Source organism: Mastigoproctus giganteus, chromosome 9 (genome assembly GCF_048544385.1).
Source record: "Mastigoproctus giganteus isolate SK-2022 chromosome 9, ASM4854438v1, whole genome shotgun sequence".
In the NCBI taxonomy this organism is placed as follows: domain Eukaryota; kingdom Metazoa; phylum Arthropoda; class Arachnida; order Uropygi; family Thelyphonidae; genus Mastigoproctus; species Mastigoproctus giganteus.
In genome coordinates, this window is record NC_143583.1 from 119,380,722 (window position 1) to 119,402,513 (window position 21,792).

A 21,792-nucleotide genomic window follows, 5' to 3' on the forward strand; every position below is an offset into this window, starting at 1 on the left:
TTTAATATTATATATTTGGATCTTAGAAAGGCTTTTGATACTGTTGCACATGGAAGACTGCTGCGCAAATTGGAGCAGTGTGGCACTGGAGGCAAATTGCTGCTGTGGTTAAAGGGATGGTTGAGGGGGAGAAGACAGAGAGTAGTAATCAATGGACACTGCGCATCGTGGACTAATGTTATTAGTAGAGTCCCTCAGGGTTCAGTGTTGGGTCCATTATTGCTTTCTGTGTTTATAAATGATACTGATGATGGTATATCAAGCTTAATGTCCAAGTTTGCAGACGATACAAAGGTTGGTAGGGTTGTTAAGGGCACTACTGATTCTATGCTGCTGCAACAGGATCTGGAAAGGTTGAGCAGATGGGGTGAGAGGTGGCAAATGAAGTTTAACATTGACAAATGTAAAGTACTACATATGGGAAACAGCAACCCCCAGAGCAATGTATCAACTCTGTGGTACTACACTGACAGTGGTAGAGAATGAAAAAGACCTGGGGATAATTGTGCAGGTAAATATGAAGTTCTCTGAGCAGAGCAGATGGACTGCAAAAATTGCTCATGGTGTCTTGTCAATGATATACATGAATTTTTCTAGCAGGGATAAGGAGGTGATTATTCCCTTGTATAAGGCAATGGTCAGGCCACACCTAGAGTACTGTATACAGGTCTGGAGGCCTCATTTCAAGAAGGATGTAGAGCTGCTGGAACAAGTACAGAGAACAAGTACAAGTCAACAGAACAAAGGGTTGCTCTTACGAAGAAAGGGTTAAGTTTTGCAAATTATAGTGTCTGGAGACTAGGCATCTGCGAGGTGATCTGATTGAGGTGTATAAAGCCTTGAACGGTTTGAGCATGTTCAATGATGATGGGATTCTTCCTCTTGCTCAGAATAATCACCTGTGAGGGCATAAATTCAGATTGAGGATAGACAGATGTAGAATAGATGTGCAGAAATTTGCCTTTAGCCAGCAGGTAGTTGGTTGGTGAAACAGACTTCCCTTGTTGTGGAAGTTGATAGCTTAAATAAATTTAAGGCTCAGCTGGACAAGTATATCGAACTAACGGAAGGGTGAAATGGAAGTGGGGTTTTTTTTTTTTTTTTTTTTTCCTTGGCTGATGCTGCATAAGCTTGCTTTCTTGCATCACATGCTAATCTAAAACTTCTGGGAGTAATACGATGAACTTTACACCGATGTGCAAAGTGCGGCACAAATGCTGTGTATTACGGGCTTCAGACACAATTTCTGCAAACTGACAGTAACACCATACGAGCCATATATTAAACGGACATTTGAAAACAGGCCTTGAGCTTTGGGTTGCATATCATACAATTTTCTAGCAACGACCAACAAACTGAGTTAAAATAAATTTATTGAAATAAAAAAATATATATACATAAAATACTAAAACAGATTAAAATATAAAATAAAATGAAATAAAAGCGATAACTTGAAAGCTACTGTGTATTTTAACACTTTTATCTTTTTTTTTTTTTGTAGTTGTTGGAGCATCGGCTTCTGTGGCCAAAATGCACCTCCCAAGGTCTTTGCAGCACTTTGATCCAAGCCCGAAGCGGGATTTGAACCCGCAACCTTTGAGTTGCCAGGAAGGCACTTTACCCACCCGGCTAGCCCGGTCGGCATTTTATCATATTGTATTTTAATATAACACACACACACAGTATTTCACGTATATATTATTTATTTCTTATAACAAATTAATTTTGACTCAGTTTTTCAGTGTTAGAAAATTTGTGCTTTGCATTGGTGTAAAGCACATCATATCATTCCCAGAGGTTTTAGATTCAAGGAACCGTTCTCCTGTAATCGTATGAGGCATGCCTGTTTTGGCTTTGGGTTGAAATCTTTGGGAATCTGGATCAGCAGCATCAAGAATTGAAAAAGGATCATCACGAATAAATCCAGGCTCATGCAGGAATTAAGAGGTTTGGTCTCTCCTATATTTTCTACAGTGGTTCATGTTTTGTGTTCCCAAGACACGTGTCACAAAAGCATATTGTGCATATCAGCACAATAAATTTAATGTTATATTACAAGAAGCATATATGGCTAGGAACACATACGAGAGATAACTCTCGGTTTGTTTTGAATTTGAGTAGCAAACAATTATCTAAGGAGCAAAGTGATCTCTTAGCTCTCAGCATGAAGTTTGTAGTCCTTCCTTGTAAACCTCCCATTACATATTTGTAATGAGATGCTACAGATGTAGCATCTCTTGACAAGCTACTTGAAGAGACTGCTAATGCAATTTGCTTTAAAACAGCTTCTATTTTGCAACATATCTGGCCTATCACTAAGAACCTCACACGATGTCAACAGGAAGCTCTTTCTTCTTTGTGCAAAGACGATACGATTGTAGTCTTGTTTGCAGATAAGGGACGGCGCACTGCTGTCGTGGACAAGTCTGAGTAGAGGAATACCTCGCAAAACGTGGTTAATTCGTGCCAAAAAAAAAAATGCCGCATTATGCGAAACCGCGCTGATCGAGGTATCATTAGTGTGAATTTTAATGTAATACGTTCTGAAAATTTGATTATATGGGTCAAGCTGCAAAAATATACAGGTGTTTGTTTACTATAAATCGATGCACATGAAGTTTTGGCAAAAAAAAAACAAAAAAAGAAATTAAAATGATAAAAATGAAAAATACTAGTAAGTACAACACAAATGATTTTTATTGCAGTATGTACATACCAAAAGAATTGAGTATTTTTATTTTGAAAAATAATTGATCAGCTTAGTTTGCACATTTCTTTTCTTCTTTTTATCTGCATACATCTCTTTATAACATCAAATGTCATTTTGCAACACCTGCCTTACTTGCATACCTCGTTCGATGTTTGGATCTAGAAGAACTCTCAGTACCATTACATTTCTTCTTTCCACTCATATTTGTGTATAAAGGTGTAATGTTTTTTAAAAATATCATCTTTAATAAAAATACACAGTGAACGACCTCACTGCTCGGAATCTAGATTTACTAATGTATGAATGCTAGCAGAGTTAAGTTGCAACGGTCAGCGTGGCCTTGAATCCATAACGCATTGGCCTACATGCTGGCATTATAATGCATACATACATATCAAATGTATTGGTGCGTAACACAGTTAATTTTTTTTTAAATTTGTAAACGTCGAGGTATAAGGTATGTTCGTGTCGGACGGCACCTGGGATTTCTCCCATCTCCGCGTGTGTTTCACTGTATCGAGGACAGTACACTGTCAAGCCAGAGACCTGAAAGTGTCTGTGCAGTGTGATTGATATGTTGTGCCCATTGTTTATCCGGCTTATTGGCCGCCAGGCCCCTAGTGGGGCACGACTTTGCCCATACCCTGCCACGTGGAGGCTAGCCGGGTGTATCCAGTATCACAACAGATTGCTTTGGCAGGTCCTGCCACCTAGTTTCCTGGGATTTCAGTGGCACGTCGAGGTATAGCGAAACCCGTGCTGTTCAAAACCGCACTATGCGAGTTTTTTTTTTTTTTTTTTTTGGTACCTGTTGGCACATCGGCTTCTGTGGCCATAATGCACCTCCCAAGGTTTTTGCAGTACTTTGATCCAAGCCAGAGGCGGGATTCAAACCCGCGACCTTTGGGTTGCCAGGCAGACACTTTACCCACCCAGCTAGCCCGGTCGGCACTATGTGAGGTATTCCTGTATATTCGTAAAGCCCTTGCTCTCTTGCTGGATCAGGAGGTTTATGAAACCGTGCAAGACTCCCCTGTGAAAGTGTTGGAAATCTAAAGTTAAGCTTGTGCATTCTTGGTTTTTAGCTAACAAGATTACCAAGAACGTTCGCTGGAAGCTTCATGCGACAGGTTGTAGACTCCCTCAGTTTTATGGGCTTCTTAAGTTCCACAAATATGATATTCCTTTGCAGCCCATTATTTCTTGTTGTAATACACCTACGTATGAACTTTCTAAATGTTGACAAGTTATTAGCACGCACTGTTGGGAAAACTGCTTACACTGTTTCCAGTAGTATGTATTTTTTGCGTATTATTAAAGATTTTATTTCTGAGAGTGAGGTTATGGTCTCCTTTGGTGTCGTTTCTCTGTTCACTTTCCTGTATAACAGACTATTGTCTATGCGAGACGTCTTTTGAGCAAGGATACAACATTGGGAGACAGAACCTTGCTCTCTACAGGGGGGGGGGTCCATATTCAATAACTCTGTTTCGCCAAATACAGGGCACAGCTATGGATGCCCCTGTTAGTTTTATCGTGCCGAATATCAACATGGAAGTACAGTCGGTCCTCGTATAACACGTGTTTACCTTACACGAATTCGATCATACATGATTTATAAATAGGGGAACGTTATCTCATAACACAAACCGAATTCGCTTATACACGATTCGCCTTTGTGTTTACAAGAAATGGCAGTCGAACGCGGAATCACCCCAACTGAACGCAACACGATAGGAATGAAGAAGATTCTGAAAATGTATTTATGTGTTTTATATCAGTGAAGGGGAAACACATTTCACCATAATAACGTAAAAACCAACACAATTCCAGTTATCGATATAATAGCAAATGCAATTAGATGGAGTTTACTACCAGTTTATAACAGATTTCACTAGCAGAAACGCAACTGGAAATTGTTTTTATTGTTTTATGGTAGTAACCCCCAGAAATGTGCTTTAGTAAAATGTGAGGTGTTAATAGTGTATCTCGGCCTTTACGGTGTTGTTTATTCAGTTGCTACACGCGCACAGCTTTGTTTATGTGTATCAAGCGTGCCTCCTCGTTTTGTAATTGTGCTTTATTCCCTAAAAATGAGTAAAATACTTAAAAGGTGTGAAAAGGAAGCGTTCTGGCTAAGACACTGCAGATTCAGAGAAAAAAAAAAGCAATATCGATAAACAGAGACGGACTGGATCAAAAATTCTTAACCAGGAAAATTTATAGTGGCCTCATACTATGGTTTATGGCCAAAATCACACCGGCCTCCGGCCCACCGTGGTTCCCCCCGTAAGGCTTCTGTCCGCCTCTGTCGATAGAGAAAAAATATGAAATTGTGAAACGCTTTGAGCGAAATGAAAGGCCATGTGATATTGCACGTGCTATAGACCTAAATCAGGCAACGCCGAGAATTACAAAGAATGCAGAGAAAATAAAAACAACTTTCATAGCAGGAACAACTCAGTGTAAGTAAAATCCATTAGATTAAGACACAAGAATTGGAAGAGATGGAACGGCTGTCATCTGTTTGGATAGAAAATCAAACAAAAAGCAAGTTTGCTTACGATAGAAGCAAAAGCATTAGCAATATTTTATTACGACTTACGTATTATAATTTATACTTATGTATTATAAAATACGTAAGTATTTTATTACGACTATTTTATTTAATATAATAAATTTTTTACGAATAAAATACGTATTTTATTCGTAAAAAATACTAAAAATACTTTATTATAATATTTTTATTACGTATTTTAATCGTTATAAAATACTTAACGTATTTTATAACGATTAAAATTACCCGATTATTTATTGTTTGGTAATGTTTTGGTTCACTCCGTAGCCGAGTGGGCAGGAGCGGGAGTGCAGTAGCACACGCTCTTTGAATAGACCGGGGTTCAAGCCCCTGACTGCTGAATACGGTCGATCTGCCAACCCGCACTGGACCAGCGTGGCAGATTATGGTCCATTTCCCTCAGCATGAATTGTTGAGGAGGCTTCCACCCTGCAGTGGGTTGATAATGGCTGCACTTTACTTTACTTGGTTCCAAATGTGTGTTCAATCTTGGGTGGTCGGCACCTAACCCTACTTTTCCCATAGGGCCTGTTGTTTATATTGCACGATTTCGCATTGCACGAGGGTTTCTAGGAACGCAACTATCATGCTATACGAGGACAGACTGTACTTGAGAGTCAGATTTTCTTGAACTTACCCGTTTCTATCAAACTCTCGTGTCGTTATATTGACAATATCTTTGCCACTGTCGAATGGGGATCAGAGTTGACTGCTGCAATATCTCAATTCCCAGTCACTTGTCATTCAGTTTACGATTGAGCTAGAGGTTTATAATACTCTTCCTTTTTTGGACGTTTTAGTCCAACACATGGGTTTGCATTTTGTAGCTTCTGTTATTAGAAAGTCAATGTGCACAGGTCAAATTTACCAGTTATGGGTCTGCACCCGCATGAAGAAATGTACACCGAAACTGAGAGACTTCTAGATGAGTAGAAAACCCACTACACTATTATTATGGGGGACTTCAATGCTAAGGTTGGAAAAAGACAAAACAGCACAAAAGGGGAACTATAGGAAATTTTGGAATTGGTGAAAGAAATGAAAGAGGCAAAAGACGTGGAATTTGCAGAATCTCAAGGATTGTCAGTAATGAACACTTTAAGAAAAGGGTGAACAGGAAATGGACATGGAAGAGTCCAAATGGATTAACAACTAATGAAATTGACTTCATCTGTTTGGATAGAAAATCAAACAAAAAGCAAGTTTGCTTACGATAGAAGCAAAAGCATTAGCAATATTTTATTACGACTTACGTATTATAATTTATACTTATGTATTATAAAATACGTAAGTATTTTATTACGACTATTTTATTTAATATAATAAATTTTTTACGAATAAAATACGTATTTTATTCGTAAAAAATACTAAAAATACTTTATTATAATATTTTTATTACGTATTTTAATCGTTATAAAATACTTAACGTATTTTATAACGATTAAAATTACCCGATTATTTATTGTTTGGTAATGTTTTGGTTCACTCCGTAGCCGAGTGGGCAGGAGCGGGAGTGCAGTAGCACACGCTCTTTGAATAGACCGGGGTTCAAGCCCCTGACTGCTGAATACGGTCGATCTGCCAACCCGCACTGGACCAGCGTGGCAGATTATGGTCCATTTCCCTCAGCATGAATTGTTGAGGAGGCTTCCACCCTGCAGTGGGTTGATAATGGCTGCACTTTACTTTACTTGGTTCCAAATGTGTGTTCAATCTTGGGTGGTCGGCACCTAACCCTACTTTTCCCATAGGGCCTGTTGTTTATATTGCACGATTTCGCATTGCACGAGGGTTTCTAGGAACGCAACTATCATGCTATACGAGGACAGACTGTACTTGAGAGTCAGATTTTCTTGAACTTACCCGTTTCTATCAAACTCTCGTGTCGTTATATTGACAATATCTTTGCCACTGTCGAATGGGGATCAGAGTTGACTGCTGCAATATCTCAATTCCCAGTCACTTGTCATTCAGTTTACGATTGAGCTAGAGGTTTATAATACTCTTCCTTTTTTGGACGTTTTAGTCCAACACATGGGTTTGCATTTTGTAGCTTCTGTTATTAGAAAGTCAATGTGCACAGGTCAAATTTACCAGTTATGGGTCTGCACCCGCATGAAGAAATGTACACCGAAACTGAGAGACTTCTAGATGAGTAGAAAACCCACTACACTATTATTATGGGGGACTTCAATGCTAAGGTTGGAAAAAGACAAAACAGCACAAAAGGGGAACTATAGGAAATTTTGGAATTGGTGAAAGAAATGAAAGAGGCAAAAGACGTGGAATTTGCAGAATCTCAAGGATTGTCAGTAATGAACACTTTAAGAAAAGGGTGAACAGGAAATGGACATGGAAGAGTCCAAATGGATTAACAACTAATGAAATTGACTTCATCCTCACTAACAGAAGATATATTGTGAATGATGTTACCTTATACTTATCTGGGACAAGTTATTAGCTGAAATAATGATAAATGGCTGGAAGTCAAGAGAAGAATAAGTTTTGGATGGATAGCATTCAGGAAATATAGTCACATACTGAAGAGCAATATCCCAGTTTGTCTGAAACATAAAATAATGAACCAATGTATACTCTTCACCATGAAACTTGGGCACTCACCAAAAAAATGGAAGAGAAGCTGAGAACTACACAGCGAAGAATGGAACAAATTATATTGGGAATCAGACTGTTAGATAAGAGAAACACATGGATTAGGCAGCAAACTCAAGTAAAGGACATTCTTATCAAAACTAAAGAACTAAAATGGTCTTGGGCAGGACACATAGCTCAAAGACATGATGACAGATGGACTAAGAAAATAACAGAATGGTACCCAAGAGGAGCTAGAAGAAAACCTAGAAGACAAAGGCGGAGATGGATAGATGAAATTCATGAGTTTGTGGGTAGTAAATGGATGGCCAGTGGTCAAAACAGAAGGAACTGGAAAGTTGCTGGAGAGGCCTTCATCCTGCAGCGGATTGAAAATGGCTGATGACGATGACCCGCATATAGAACTTCTTGCACTTTATTCTCCCGTGCTTGGATGCACTCTAGTTTGATTGGTGATAGACGATTGGAGATTTCCAAAATTAAGACTGACCTCAAATTGAAATTATCTACCTCAGGTTCTAGATAGATGTGAACTTCATGCCCACGAATTTGTTGTGCAATCTAACCCTCCTCACATCAATGAATTTATTTCTAACGCTTACATCCCCTATTATCCGGGGGTATCCAAATGTCTTGTTACAATATTGTGTCCCCATCATATATGATGTGTGCAACATCCGGGGAGGAAATTGCAGTCTATATCTAAGTTGAAAACACCTGTTCCATCTCTCCTACAGAGTGGTTCCGTATACCGTATTACGTGTCCGGATTGTGTGTATGTGTGTGTGTGTGTGTGTGTGTATGTGTGGGGGGGGGGTTATGTAGGTGAGTCCAGCAGAAGATTGAAAGATCGGTTTCCGAACATTAGGTGGCTCTTTGGACCGCCAATCTTGAACACTCCTAGGTCCCTGAGCATTATTGGGTTGAGCAGCACAATCTTCAATATCCCGATGGGATATTTGAAATCACAGACCATTCACGTGATTACTGCCAGCGCTCATACCTTGAGGAACTGCACATAGCTAGCAGTAATAGTATCATGAATTGCACTAGGAGAGTGCACTTGCATCCCATTATAGAATGTACTGTTTTGCAGTGAGATGAGTGCTGACGATCATCACGTGTGCGTAATTCTGTTCCACTGATACCGGACTCGTGATGTGTGATCATGCTCAGCTGACTTTTGCTGTTGAACCAACAATATATACTGGAGTACACTATTCACCGACTAAGCTGATGAAGAGGCACTTCGTCTCGAAAGATACTGTGTATATTAACGGTTTTATCTTATTGTATTTTAATGCTTTCATTTTATCTCTGTTTTAGTATTTTATGTATATATTATATATTTATTTCAATAAACGTATTTTAACTCAGTTTGTCAGTTAGCATTAGCATTAGTAGAGGCATATGATGCAAGAAAGCAAGCTTATTCAGCATCAGCCGAAAAAAAAAAAAAAAAAAAGCACAACCACTACTCCCATTTCACCCCTCCGTTCGTTCGAAATACCTGTCCAGCTGAGCCTTAAATTTGTTTAGGCTATCAACTTCAACGACAAGTGATGGAAGTCTATTCCACAAACCAACTGCCCGCTGGCTAAAGGCAAATTTCCGCACATCTATCCGACATCCGTCCTTCCTCAATTTGAATTTATGCCCTCTCAGGTGATTATTCTGGGCATGAGGAAGAATCCCATCGGCATTGAGCAAGCTCAAGCCATGTCACCAGTTGTCACTAGAAAATTGCATAAAAATTTTACAAATATTTTTTGGCTACGAAAAATACTCCTTAGTTTTAGAGAAAAATGCGAGTCACATAAAACAGTTTGGAAAGGCATTAATTACACAAATCTTTGGCTTTACTCTAACACAACGGATTAAGACAATATTTATGAAAATGCTTGGAAATTAAAATTTTTCAATAAAAAAAGTTTTTCCTTTTATTACTTCTTTCTGGATAATAGTAAATATTTCATCAAATATTCATCCACTTCCACAGCAAAATAAATGAGATAACAAGGGCAGCTCCGTTACCACCAAGTGCTCCACAACAGGGGTATTATCAACACTAACTGCCAGACATTTTTATCACACACTTCTAGGGTGTTCAAAAGATACCTAATATTCTGTCACCTTCCAATACTGTTTGTGAGGGAAAGCTGCTTTATTTATTTTTTTAATAGGAAAGAACACCACAATGGGATATAGGGTAGAATCACTGCTCTGTAGCAATCAAAAATGTTTCAGAGCCACCATACCTCCCTTTTAACCCCACTGCGCAAATTTCACTAAAAATGCTTACTGTGTTTGTTCTTCCACAACTATGTTTTTGCTATTTCACTATCGGAAAACGTCTCTGAACAATGCACCTGAAATGGTTAACACAACTAAGAGGAAAATTATGTTCTGTGGTAAACAATGAGAATAAATAGTCAGCATATATGACAGTATCATATTTAGTATAAAATTCTACACATTTATTTCTATGCAGTGCACACTGTCCATATGCTTATTTGTTTGCCAATGTCAGATTACACTGCATTTCCCACCAACTGAAATTGAAAAATCATATCTACAGATATTATGCAAAGCAAACATGTTAACTTTTGCAAAATTTTATATTACATGAAAAACTTGGCAAATGTCTTCTCAAGTTGTCATATTTGGTAAAAATATTTTCATAAGAAAATAGTAAAACTATGGTGAAAGGGACAAAAGCCAAAAATTCACTCACCACTATAAAAGTGGAAAGAGGTATGTAAAACCTACAGAAAAGAATAATCAGGTACCGCCACTTCTCGTGTAAGATAAGCAAAATTAGGAAGGTACACGTAACAACATCTTTATGTTTTCCCCTAGTCATTAATGAGATAGCAAAATATATTTCTCAGCCAATTCTGTGATTGGCTTAAAAACATTTCTCATTAATGGCTACAGCAAAACATAGAGATGGCACATTAAAATCAAATTGACATTATTAATAAAACTTCCATTTTCACTATCATAACATCAATGTTTTAGGTGTACAATTTGAATACAAGGAGTGGTACGAAAGTAATGCCTCCTATTTCCCCCCCCCCAGAAAATTTAATTCCTGTAACTATGCCTTCTACATCATCCTCAATCATTAATAAACGCATTGTTTTTCCACAAAGTCACCATCATTGCACTTCTGCCATCTCTGAGTCAGATGTTATATTCCAAACCTGTAAAAGTCCTTACTCTTGCTCTGGAGGGCTTTGCAAACACTGTACTTGAACTAGTCATAGTCAGCAAAATGGGTTCCATGGAGTGCATCCTTCAGAGGGGCCAAAGAGGTGATAGTCGGAAGGTGCAAGATTCAGGCTATGAGGGGGGGGGGAGAGTGAGGAAGAACAGCGCATCACTGTTTCGCAATGGCATCCACTGTACGGATTGGCGTGGGGGTCATGTGTCGTCATGGAGAAGAACCTCATTGAGATTTTTGTCCAGTCGAACTCTACGGATGCAGGCTTTCAAATTTTTCAACATTTCCACATATTGAAATGAGTCAATTGTGGTGCCACATTCCAAGAAGGCCACAAGCAAGACCCAATCTTTGTCCCAAAACACTGTTGGCATGACCTTAAGGACAGGAGGCTGTCTTTTGAACTTCTTGTGCAGTGACTTTTGACTGGTCCTCTTCGATCAGCAAGTTGTCACTGACCAGCTGCTTTGGAGCTTGTCAACAATGTCACTTTCTACACTCTTAAAATTGTCTTACCCAACGTATTCACATCTATAGTATTGTAAACATTTTTGAGACATGTATGGATTTCGATAAGCATTTCTTCTTCCTTGGTAAGAAATTCAATCACTACTCTTTGCTTGATACACACATCTGTAATGGCCAAAATTTTGAACTATCTTTGTGCTGCAATCATGAGACCAATCACATCGCCACTCAGCATGGTGAACCTAGAGATCTCTAGTGACCACTCAGTGATATGCAAAATGATCTATTTTTGGAAGCAAAAAATTAGGAGGCATTATTTTTATACTCATCCTCATATTAATATTTCTCATTGGTTTTAGGCATAATTAAGAACAAATAATAGTTCCTCCCCTTTTCCTATCAGCAATATTTCCAATTTTACATTTGGAAATATAGTTAGTCACTGCACAAGAAGTTCAAAAGACAGCCTCCTGTCCTTAAGGTCATGCCAACAGTGTTTTGGGACAAAGATTGGGTCTTGCTTGCAAATTTTCTCTCAGGTATGAGAAGCCAGGGCTTGCTACCAGGAAACCTAAATTGCTGATGGAAGTGATATTCAGGCAAACTTGTAAGTCAAGCAGCCCAAATTTCAGTGAAGTCCTGTCATTATGCAACGATTGAATCCTCTGCTTGAATATAATCCCTGCGCACAAGTCCTGAAATGCTGCACACAGTATATGGGAGGTAACCACCAGAAAACAGAGGAATGCCACCCCTCTGTGTTATCAGGCAGTAACTAGGAGGTAGATGATATTTTAAACTGGTGCAATTCCACCACTTTGCTTAAGGCTTGAAGTGTAATCGTTTAGTGACCAGAGCAAAGCCTGGGCAATCCCCATCTCTTCTGTCATGAAGCATGATTGATGTCTTTTGACGTTATGATGGGTATTATGGCAAGATCCAATCTTCCTTACATTTCAAAGGTACAGCTCAAACTAGGGTTTGCAGATCTGCCTGCTAGCTAGTCCATAGGACTGAATCTACTGGTACTTCTCCAGATTAGCTAGTGTATAATCTTGCTGCATCTACTCATGTTTCTCTTGCCATAGCGACTGAAGGGGTTCCGAGTACTATGTATGCAGGGGCACTGTTGAGGCCAGGTTATGTCAAGGAGCTGGGTATATTCTTTCTGTGTGTATGACAGATCAAAATATTTCATTACTTCTTGTGTGTCCCCCCCCTCCACAATTTTTACTTTACTACTGAGCAGATTGCAAATAGTCAAACTAATAGAAAAATTTATCTGTGAACTAGATCTAAACTTCCCAAAACTTTGTTCATTTCACAAATACATGTGCCTTCAGTTCCAATCTCAATGTCTATTTCAACTTAGTCTGCCAAGCCCACTTACTTTTCCCCAATAGAATCCGAATTATTGGTTGTCTCAATTGTAGGTCATTTCAGTTGTCCTAATTATTCACTCTACAATTCCTTTTGCTTCAAAGATGGTTTTTCATATGTCTACTTTGATATTCGCTGTCAGAGACTTATTATCAATTTAGAATCTCCTATAGCCTAAAATACCTTCACTCCATTCTGCCAAGTTCTTCTATTGCCTCTATCGATTTCCCAACTCCACTAATCACCTGGAACTCTTTGACTTCCTTTCTTTTAAATTTGACACTCTCCAGTCTAACTTTTCTAATGCTGAGGCAATTTTCCCTAGTGATTTTAATGACTAATGAACAATTGCACACATTGTTCTTTTACCTACAAGAACACTAAAAAATCCTAACCACACACCCAACACTCTCGATCTTTTTCTCATGAACAACCCTTCAAAATAAATGGCCAAGGCAAGTGGTCATCTATGCCAGAGGTCCACAAACTACAGCCTGCAGATATTTCAATTAGATCATAAAAATTAATGTTTATATTAGATCACAATAAAATTTATGAAAAACACACCTCACAGATTATCTTAACATTCATCGGTTGATTAATGGTGTGGACGCCTCTGAGTCATCAGCTTAGTCTTGTTAGATATTAATTCTATTCTGAGTCATCTCAGGATGCCTCTGAGTCATCAGCTTAGTCTTCTTAGATATTAATTCTATTATTTCCACTCAGAGCTATTCTTTGAAACATCGTTAAAATAATCTGTTAATCGTGACCCTGTCATTAAATAGCAATAGGCATTACAGACAGTAATTAGGGATTTCATAATCCCTTGCCAGCCTGCAACACTAACCCTGATGTTCAGAGCATGGGATCAAAGGTCATCCTAGGCTTCCACTACACAAGAATCCCGGATCCAGGAAGAAAAAACTTGACACTATCCTATGGAGTTAATCCCTCTGCTATAAATTAACTGCTGGCAAGTATGAATTTAATCTCTTTGTATTACCTTAGATTTCCTGTTTCCTATTGTAACAGCAATTCAAAACTTGGTAGAAGAAAGTTGGCTGTGGTATCAGAGTAAGGTATACATCACAGGTAAGCATGCTGCGATGCTGTACTTAAACACTGCCTCAAAGAAATGATGCCCTAATATTAACTGTTATATTGGTATTGACTACAGTACAACAAAATTGTGAACCCTGACCAGTGTTCATACCATACAAAAAAAAAGTTCAAAAACAGATATGACAATGGGAAGTACTACACGAGATATAGCAGCATTATTTCTCTGAGAGCTGTGATTCAAGTGAAACACTTGAACTGCAGCTCTCAAAAAAACAAACTGAAAATATTAGCATCTCAAAATAATACTTTAATATAAAATTTACAAATTTTTTAGACACATGCAAGTAGCAACAAAATTTGTCTGTTGTTTCTTTTATTCAAGGTAAATATATAGGCTGCAGTGTTTTGCCCTAGGAAAATACCAAAAATTCCAGAAAAAAATCAGTTACCATACATTTAAGATGCCTTTGTAATTAATAAGGACTGTATACGAAAACAAATTTTCAATTCCATTTTACAAAAGGTAATAGAATATTTTCAAAATGAGCAAGTTAAACGTTATTAAAACAAAGCTATTAATCATGATTTGAGATCACAATCTAAACAGAAAATTTTTACTGCATACATAAATTTTTTCAATACAATTTACACATGCACTTTGAAAGCTTGTAGCTCTGAGTTACTAACCAAGGTTAGTAACATTACATACTCATTTATGTATATTACATAAATGAGTATGTAATGGTTATTTTCCCATGAAGAACTTATTTTCTTTTGCTGCCTGACAGCAAACTGCACCTACCTGTTCATCTCTGCAGTCATATCTTTCTATTTACACTTAGTGACATGAGACACTGGTTAACTAACCGAGAACTCAGTATCTATATGGGATAGTATAATAGAAATATTATACTACCCTTGCATGCAATACAAATAATTGTTTTCTTCATAGTTTCAGAAAGCTGTATTCATTCCCACATCTTTGTGTGGGTGAGAGAGAGAGAGAGAGAAAAATCAGTCAGTATTAAAATTAAGATTTGCTGCTTATTCTCAAGTACAGCAGACTAGATTTTCCGGGATAGATGGTAAAATAAAAATCCTGGATAATTGATTTCCCAGTTAATCCAAAAATAGAGCAAGTCCTCTGACACACGTTCCAGGACTTTTTACGTAAGTCGAGTTTTATGTAACTAGGGAATGACTGATAAAATATTGCTCCTATATCCGTGATATACCAAAACTACAATTTGTGCATGCTGTGATCGTCTTTATTGATTGCTTATTATTATTATTATTCTGTTTTAAATTTTACAATCCTAAAAAAAAGAAAAATTAACGTAAGTTCGAAGTTACGTAAGACAGGGACTTACTACAGTACAGTATGTACAAAAATGTTCAGCAACCTATGTAAAAAACACGGCGATAGATAAAAAAACTTACCATGCAACTACTCGCATGTCCAATACGATACTTCCCCTTTATTTTTTTTGATGCCGATTTTAAATCTAACAGCTTCCTTTTATTTTTTGATGTCGCATATGGTTTGGTCACCAACAATGGTTCATTAGAGATTTGAAGAATGCATCATTTTCAAACTTTGAATAATTTCAAATTTTTGTTTAATTGAAAGTGCAACTCGTTTGTGTTTACCTATCATTTTCGCGATTTCAAAAAAAAATTCTCTTTGTGGTGCGACGGAACAGAACAATGCACTAAAACAAACTAAACATTTGTTCTCTCTCTCTCTCTCTCTCTCTTTTTTTTTTTTTTTTAAGCATTGGGTGTTAAGGCAGTGGGGGTTGCAAGATAATACTCTCTCAATGACGACTTTATAACATCCTGCTTGTCGCTTATTTATGACACAGGTAAAAACAGTTTATACCTATTCTAGTTATTACTAGAATTTTATTTCTGGTTGATTTTTTTTTATTTGGAGCCTTGAAGTGTCCCAGTTAAACCGATCCCGGTAAATCGAGAGAGTGCTGTATATACAGTTTTAAGATATATTTTAGTGTATTAAAATGCAAATAAATTCTGTTCAATAGAAATTGTATTGAGTATACTATTATCACTGATATTTTTCAGAAAGACTACCAATAATACGCACCTTTGGAATCTGCCTTCCAGTTTTCTTCATTTCTTCTCTATACCACTGAGTGAAATTAATGTAGGCAGTTGTGGCACGCTTTGGTGCAGGTACACCATCTTTGTTAACCTTTGGTTTCTTTGATTTCGATTTCCCTCCACCCCCTGTATTTCCAGAGGGATTGTGTTGCATATGATGAACTGTGTTGCTATTGGCAACTGATGATTGTGGCATACTTCCTGGAATACCCTGATTTGAAGAACCAACTGACAAATTTAATCCAGTAGGTAGCATAGGCAACTGTGCCATAGCAGGATGTAACGAGGAATTGTTGGCCGCTGATACAACAGCTGCATGTTGTGCCATTGCATGATGATATTCATATTCTGATGATAGTGAAAGATTCCGATGTCCAAGGGGTAAGCCATCTGAGGGAGGAGAGGAAAAAAAGTAGTAAATTATCGGAGCAGAAGATACATACACCATCCAGCCAAAACACCGTCACCACCTCTTTCCACCAGTACTGCTGCCACACGGCAAGGCATGTTGTACCATGTACCAGAGATGTTCTAGTGCAGTGGTCTCAAACTCAAATTGCATGTGGGCCGAATGCACGATCTGAAAGCAGCTGACGGGCCGGAATTTTTTTTTTTTTTTTACAAAATGAGAGTGAATATAAGCACCGTATTTACAACAAATGCATAATTGAAATGTATTTGTGGGACGTGTAAAATTGCTTTGGGGGGGGGGGGGGTGCAGCCCACGGGCCGCCAGTTTGAGACCACTGTTCTAGTGGATTCATATCTGGCAAATTTGATGGCCATGGTAGCAAAAGGAAGTCACGTTTCTGCTTGGCAAATCACTCTCAAACATTACCTGCGATGTGGCATGGACCATTATCCTGTTGGAATACACCAGTGTCATCCGGGGAGACAGTCACCATGAAGAAACATGCCTGATCAGCCACAATGGATGTGAAGTTTTTAGCATTCAGAATGTGGTCTAGGGATAAGAGGATTCCAAGATATACCCAGGAAAACATACCCCATACCAAAACACTGCTACCACGTGCCTGTTTCTGTTGGACCAGGACACCAGAGTGATTTCTTTGTGCAGTTTGTCACCATACCATCTTCTGTCCACAGGGCATAACAAGGATTGTGATTCATAGGAAAAGGCAACCTTTTCCCAGTTGTTAATGGCTAATAACACCATTCAGATGTAAACTTCAGGCACTGTTGCTGTTGGTGATGAGTGATCATAAACATGGGCTATATCTTGACTGGGCACATATCCCAGAGGCCTATATGAAGGATGGTTTGGAAACACCACCAGTTGGTAATATCCTATTTCTTTCCACCTATCAGCTCACACAAGGTGGGACAACCTATGTTCACCATGACCAGTGAATGAGGCATGGGCACATGCTTCTCTATCTATTATACATACACTCTTGGGACACTTTAACTACAGCACTTTGTGAATAGACCACAAGCTTCAAAGTTAATATTGCCACCCTTCAAATGGTACACAGCAATCATTAACCCTTTGAAGTCCATCAGATGATGTTCCTTATGCATATCAATAAAGTACTCTGTATGGACTGAATGCCATGAATCCACAGTATCACTTTACCAGTTCTCACCGTGACACATTTGCTACCAGGTGGAGAGGAATGGTTGATTGCTAAAATGCAAATACTTTGTTTTGACTGGACATTGTATACCTGATAAGTATTTAAACTTAAGATCACTTTAGAATAAAGAATGCTAATTCAGATCCAAACACATACTATGCTTGGATATAACTAGCATTTGGATAGCCCTTGAAAAGGTATTCAACAATGTGTTATGTGGCATAAATGGTTTTATAAATTTATTATAAAACTAAAGCATGGATCTTTAGGCACTAAAAAAAATTCATAATTTATCTTCTTTGTTGAAAGGTAGATAAAGGCATTTATATTTATGATTTCATTGTAAACCAAACATTAATAGATGAAGATATCATTACACACACACTAGAGCGTCGATAATCTTAACTAATTGGGCTGAAGATAGTTCGAATTTTTGAAGTTTAAATTTAGAAACAAAAATGCTGGCTTTAAAATCTGAGATTTTTTTTTTTTTTTTTGTTAAAATCCAGCATCTTTTCACAAAGATCCAGTAATGGTTTCTCCTAAACTTCGTCTCTGTGTGAACCAAAGTTTTTTTTTTTTTTTTTTTTTGGCACCATCCGAATCAAGATTCGATGCAAACTTTAAAACATTTCTGTTGTTTTTAATATCTGTTATGGTTGACTTTCCAACCTTGTAGAATTTTGCCAATGAAGATCCACTTTCTCCCTTTGAAAGTCTGTTCAAAATCTCAATCTTGGATTCAATTACTAAAAATTTCTGCTTCCTTTTAAAAGAAAACTATAGTATGGTAAAATGAAATTCTGTAAAAACTCTGTTCAGAATCATTTTACTCCATATCTCACTTGCATGTATCGTGTTAGTTGCAATTGATACATGCCATGTATTGTTATATTAACTGATGCTTATTTTTTTTACTGTTTTAGATTTTACAAACAAACAAAAAAGGCAGTGAACAAAAATATCAGATTACAAATTGTTTAGTTAGTGCTGTATGTATATTAATTAAGCTATGTGCGTAGCCATAAATTTTTATTTTTATTTTGCTAACCTGTGGATAATATTCTTCCAATTTTCATGTATCATTTAATTTTGTTAACAGGTAAGGGGAGGGGAAAAAAAAAAGTGTAAATTTGTGCTATCCAACTTCATTTTTATAGCCTGTGGATAACATTCCTCCAATTTTCGCTTATTAGAATTTTTAATTTGAAACTTATTAGAAGTTTTGAATTATCGACGTTTGGATTTTCGACACTCTACAGTGCATATATCTGTTGTTCAAAGAAAGTGCATCAACCCCTTAAAATTGTAATGTCGTCCGAATAACATAAGTATATGGCAATATTTCTTACAGATTGCATCAGATAAGATTGACACGTGTAGGTGAAAAGTAATTTACATCAGCTGTTACTTTCAGCTATATAAGTACACTCTGCAACAGTTGCAGTTATTCCTTGCTTGTGTCAGGATGGCAGTTAAGTGAAGTTGATGCCACGAAGAAAGAGTGCTATTGTTGCTTTACGTGAGGATGTGCTTCCCGTTATAATGCTTATAGAGGGTCTTGTCATCAGTTGACAGTGATTTCTTTCCAAACTCAAGAATACTGGTTCTGCTGATAGGAAAAAAAGGAACTGGACACAAATGAGTCTCTATGCCAAAACAGGGCAACATTTTGAAGAGCTTATAAAAAAAGGAACCAGATGCAAATGAGTCTCTATGCCAAAACAGTGCCACATTTTGAAGTGCTTATACCTTAAAAACCGTAAAGCTTCGTCGTCTAAGCTGAAAAGAGAATGGGAAGAACATACAGGAGTGGTAGCAAGTGAAATAACAGCCAGAAGATGCCTCTTCAAAAATGGACTTGTAGCCTGTTGTCCTAAGAAGAAGCCCCTCCTCACACAAAAAATGAAAAAGGCCCGATTAATTTGGTGTAAGGAGCAGTGGAAGTCAGTTATTTTCTCGGATGAGAAGAAATTCAACCTGCATGGCTCAGATGATTCACCATAGACGTGGTGAAGAATACCATCCAGACTGTATGGTGTCTAAAGTGAAATTCCCCACCAGCCAAATGATATGTGGGTGCATTTCATATTGCGGAGTAGGTCACCTGCAGTTACTTTAGCTTCATTTCTGCATTAGAGGTTCGACAGTAATGCATTTACATTTGTTACAGGTGAAAAAAATGGTTGGAAGAACGGTCCATTACAATGTTAGCTGGCCAGGAAACAGCCCAGACCTAAATCCTATAGAGATGTTGGCATCGTGAGGAATCTGCAATTGCAAGAAAGAAACCAAAGACCCTTTGTGAACTTCAGGAAGCCACAATTCGTGTTTGGAACCACCTATGAACTATCACAGTTGATTATCTTCAGAAAATGATCTTGTCAATGCTTCAACGGTGTGCTGCTGTCACCAGGGCCAGAGGTGGTTCAACTAAATATTAGTTTGCACCTGGTGAACTTTTCATTTTGTTTTCCATTTAAAATGATAAACTGAAGCAAATTGAGGGCTTCTGATAACATTTCAGCCATAATTGTCGTGTTTACCAAAACTGTTGTATAAAGGTTGCAAATGCTCATTTCGGAATATTTTGAGAGCCTGTCAAATATTACTTAGCTTTGCCTTAACTATTAATAAATAGCTTTTGTTTATATTTCTATTTGTGATACTAGTCATTAATGTAACATACCATCGCAAAAAAGGGTTAGAAACATGAAATCCCTAGGTAATGCACTTTCTTTGAATACAAGCACACACACACTACTATTAGTATTTTTAATAAAAGCAAATAATTATTTTTATCTATTACACATAATAACAAGAATTTTCTTAAAGTTTCAAAACTGAAATTTAGCTTATAAGAGAAAACATGCTGCTTTAATGGGATTCACACCAATTTTAATGTACAGTAAACCCCCGCTATTCGCGGGGGTTACGTTCCTGAGAAATGTCGCGAATACTGAGTTATGGCTCCCACAGTAATAAAGGGGTTTCGTTCCAAAGTATGAAATATATAAGAAAAATTAGTCTAAAATTTTGTCTATGTATGTATTATATGTACCTTCATAATATGACTATGTACATAGTGAAATGCAAGCATATGGCATCAAAATGAAAATAAGAAAATTTAATATTAAATGTAATATTTATTAGAAATTTCAAACAAATCTTTCAAACCAGCGCCTTTGCTAGCTAAAAAACTTATCCTGCCAGTGCTATCACCAGTTTTGCTAAAGTGTTGATAAAGGAGTTTTGCCTTTTCACGAATGATGAGTGAACTTAACGTAATTTTATTTTGAGTTCCATCTTCTATCCACAGATTTAAAGCCTTTTCCGTTTTTTCTAATTTAACATCAGAGTTACAGAGCAAATTTTTGAAGCAATTAGCGTTTTCACGGACACTACGGCAGATTTTTTCTTCCGATTTCTTGATTGATCGTACTGTTGACTCATTGATTTTATAATGTTTTGCCACTGAGGAGACACTTTCACCATTAGAAATTTTATCTAATAACTCAATTTTATTCGCCAATGTCATCACCATCTTTGATATTTTCACATTTCTCTTGTTATTCGTAGCCATATTTTTGTAGGGGTTAGAAAGAAATTGTCCACAATAAAGTCACTTTCTTCCGTTAACACACTCGAAAAAGTCTGTTTTACCCTGCAAAACGGTAGATTTATAATTTTTGTAAGCATATCAATTTATAAATTGATAAATTTATTCAATTTATAAGCATATAAATTAAAAGCAAACAACGAAACCTTCCACGCTCGCAATTTTGTCATCCCTCTCCCCCCACCCACTGAGCACTGTTTTGACCAGGAAAGATAATTTTAGCCACGCCCATGTTTTTTTATGGCGGGAAATATTCACGGCGCTTTAAAATTCACATTTTTTTAGGTTTCATTTTATATTAAATCAGCGATCGCGAATACAGATACCGCAAATAGCGGGGGTTTACTGTAATGTCTTTCAGTAAAAGGCAATGTTTTTTATTTTCCCAAGAGCTAGCATTAAAGCATTTCT

At 37.4% G+C, this 21,792-nt stretch overlaps 1 protein-coding gene across 2 annotated transcripts in view; it reads right to left on the bottom strand.

Moving 5' to 3' along the window:
- The window catches only part of LOC150080680 (high mobility group protein B3-like), a 194,236-nt gene that overhangs the window by 125,899 nt on the left and 46,545 nt on the right, over positions 1 to 21,792 (bottom strand). For both annotated transcript variants that reach the window (XM_090380959.1, XM_090380960.1), the window contains exon 2: positions 16,148 to 16,554. In XM_090380959.1, coding sequence (XP_090237085.1) covers positions 16,148 to 16,554 — 407 coding nt within the window. The remainder of the gene's footprint in view (positions 1 to 16,147; positions 16,555 to 21,792) is intronic.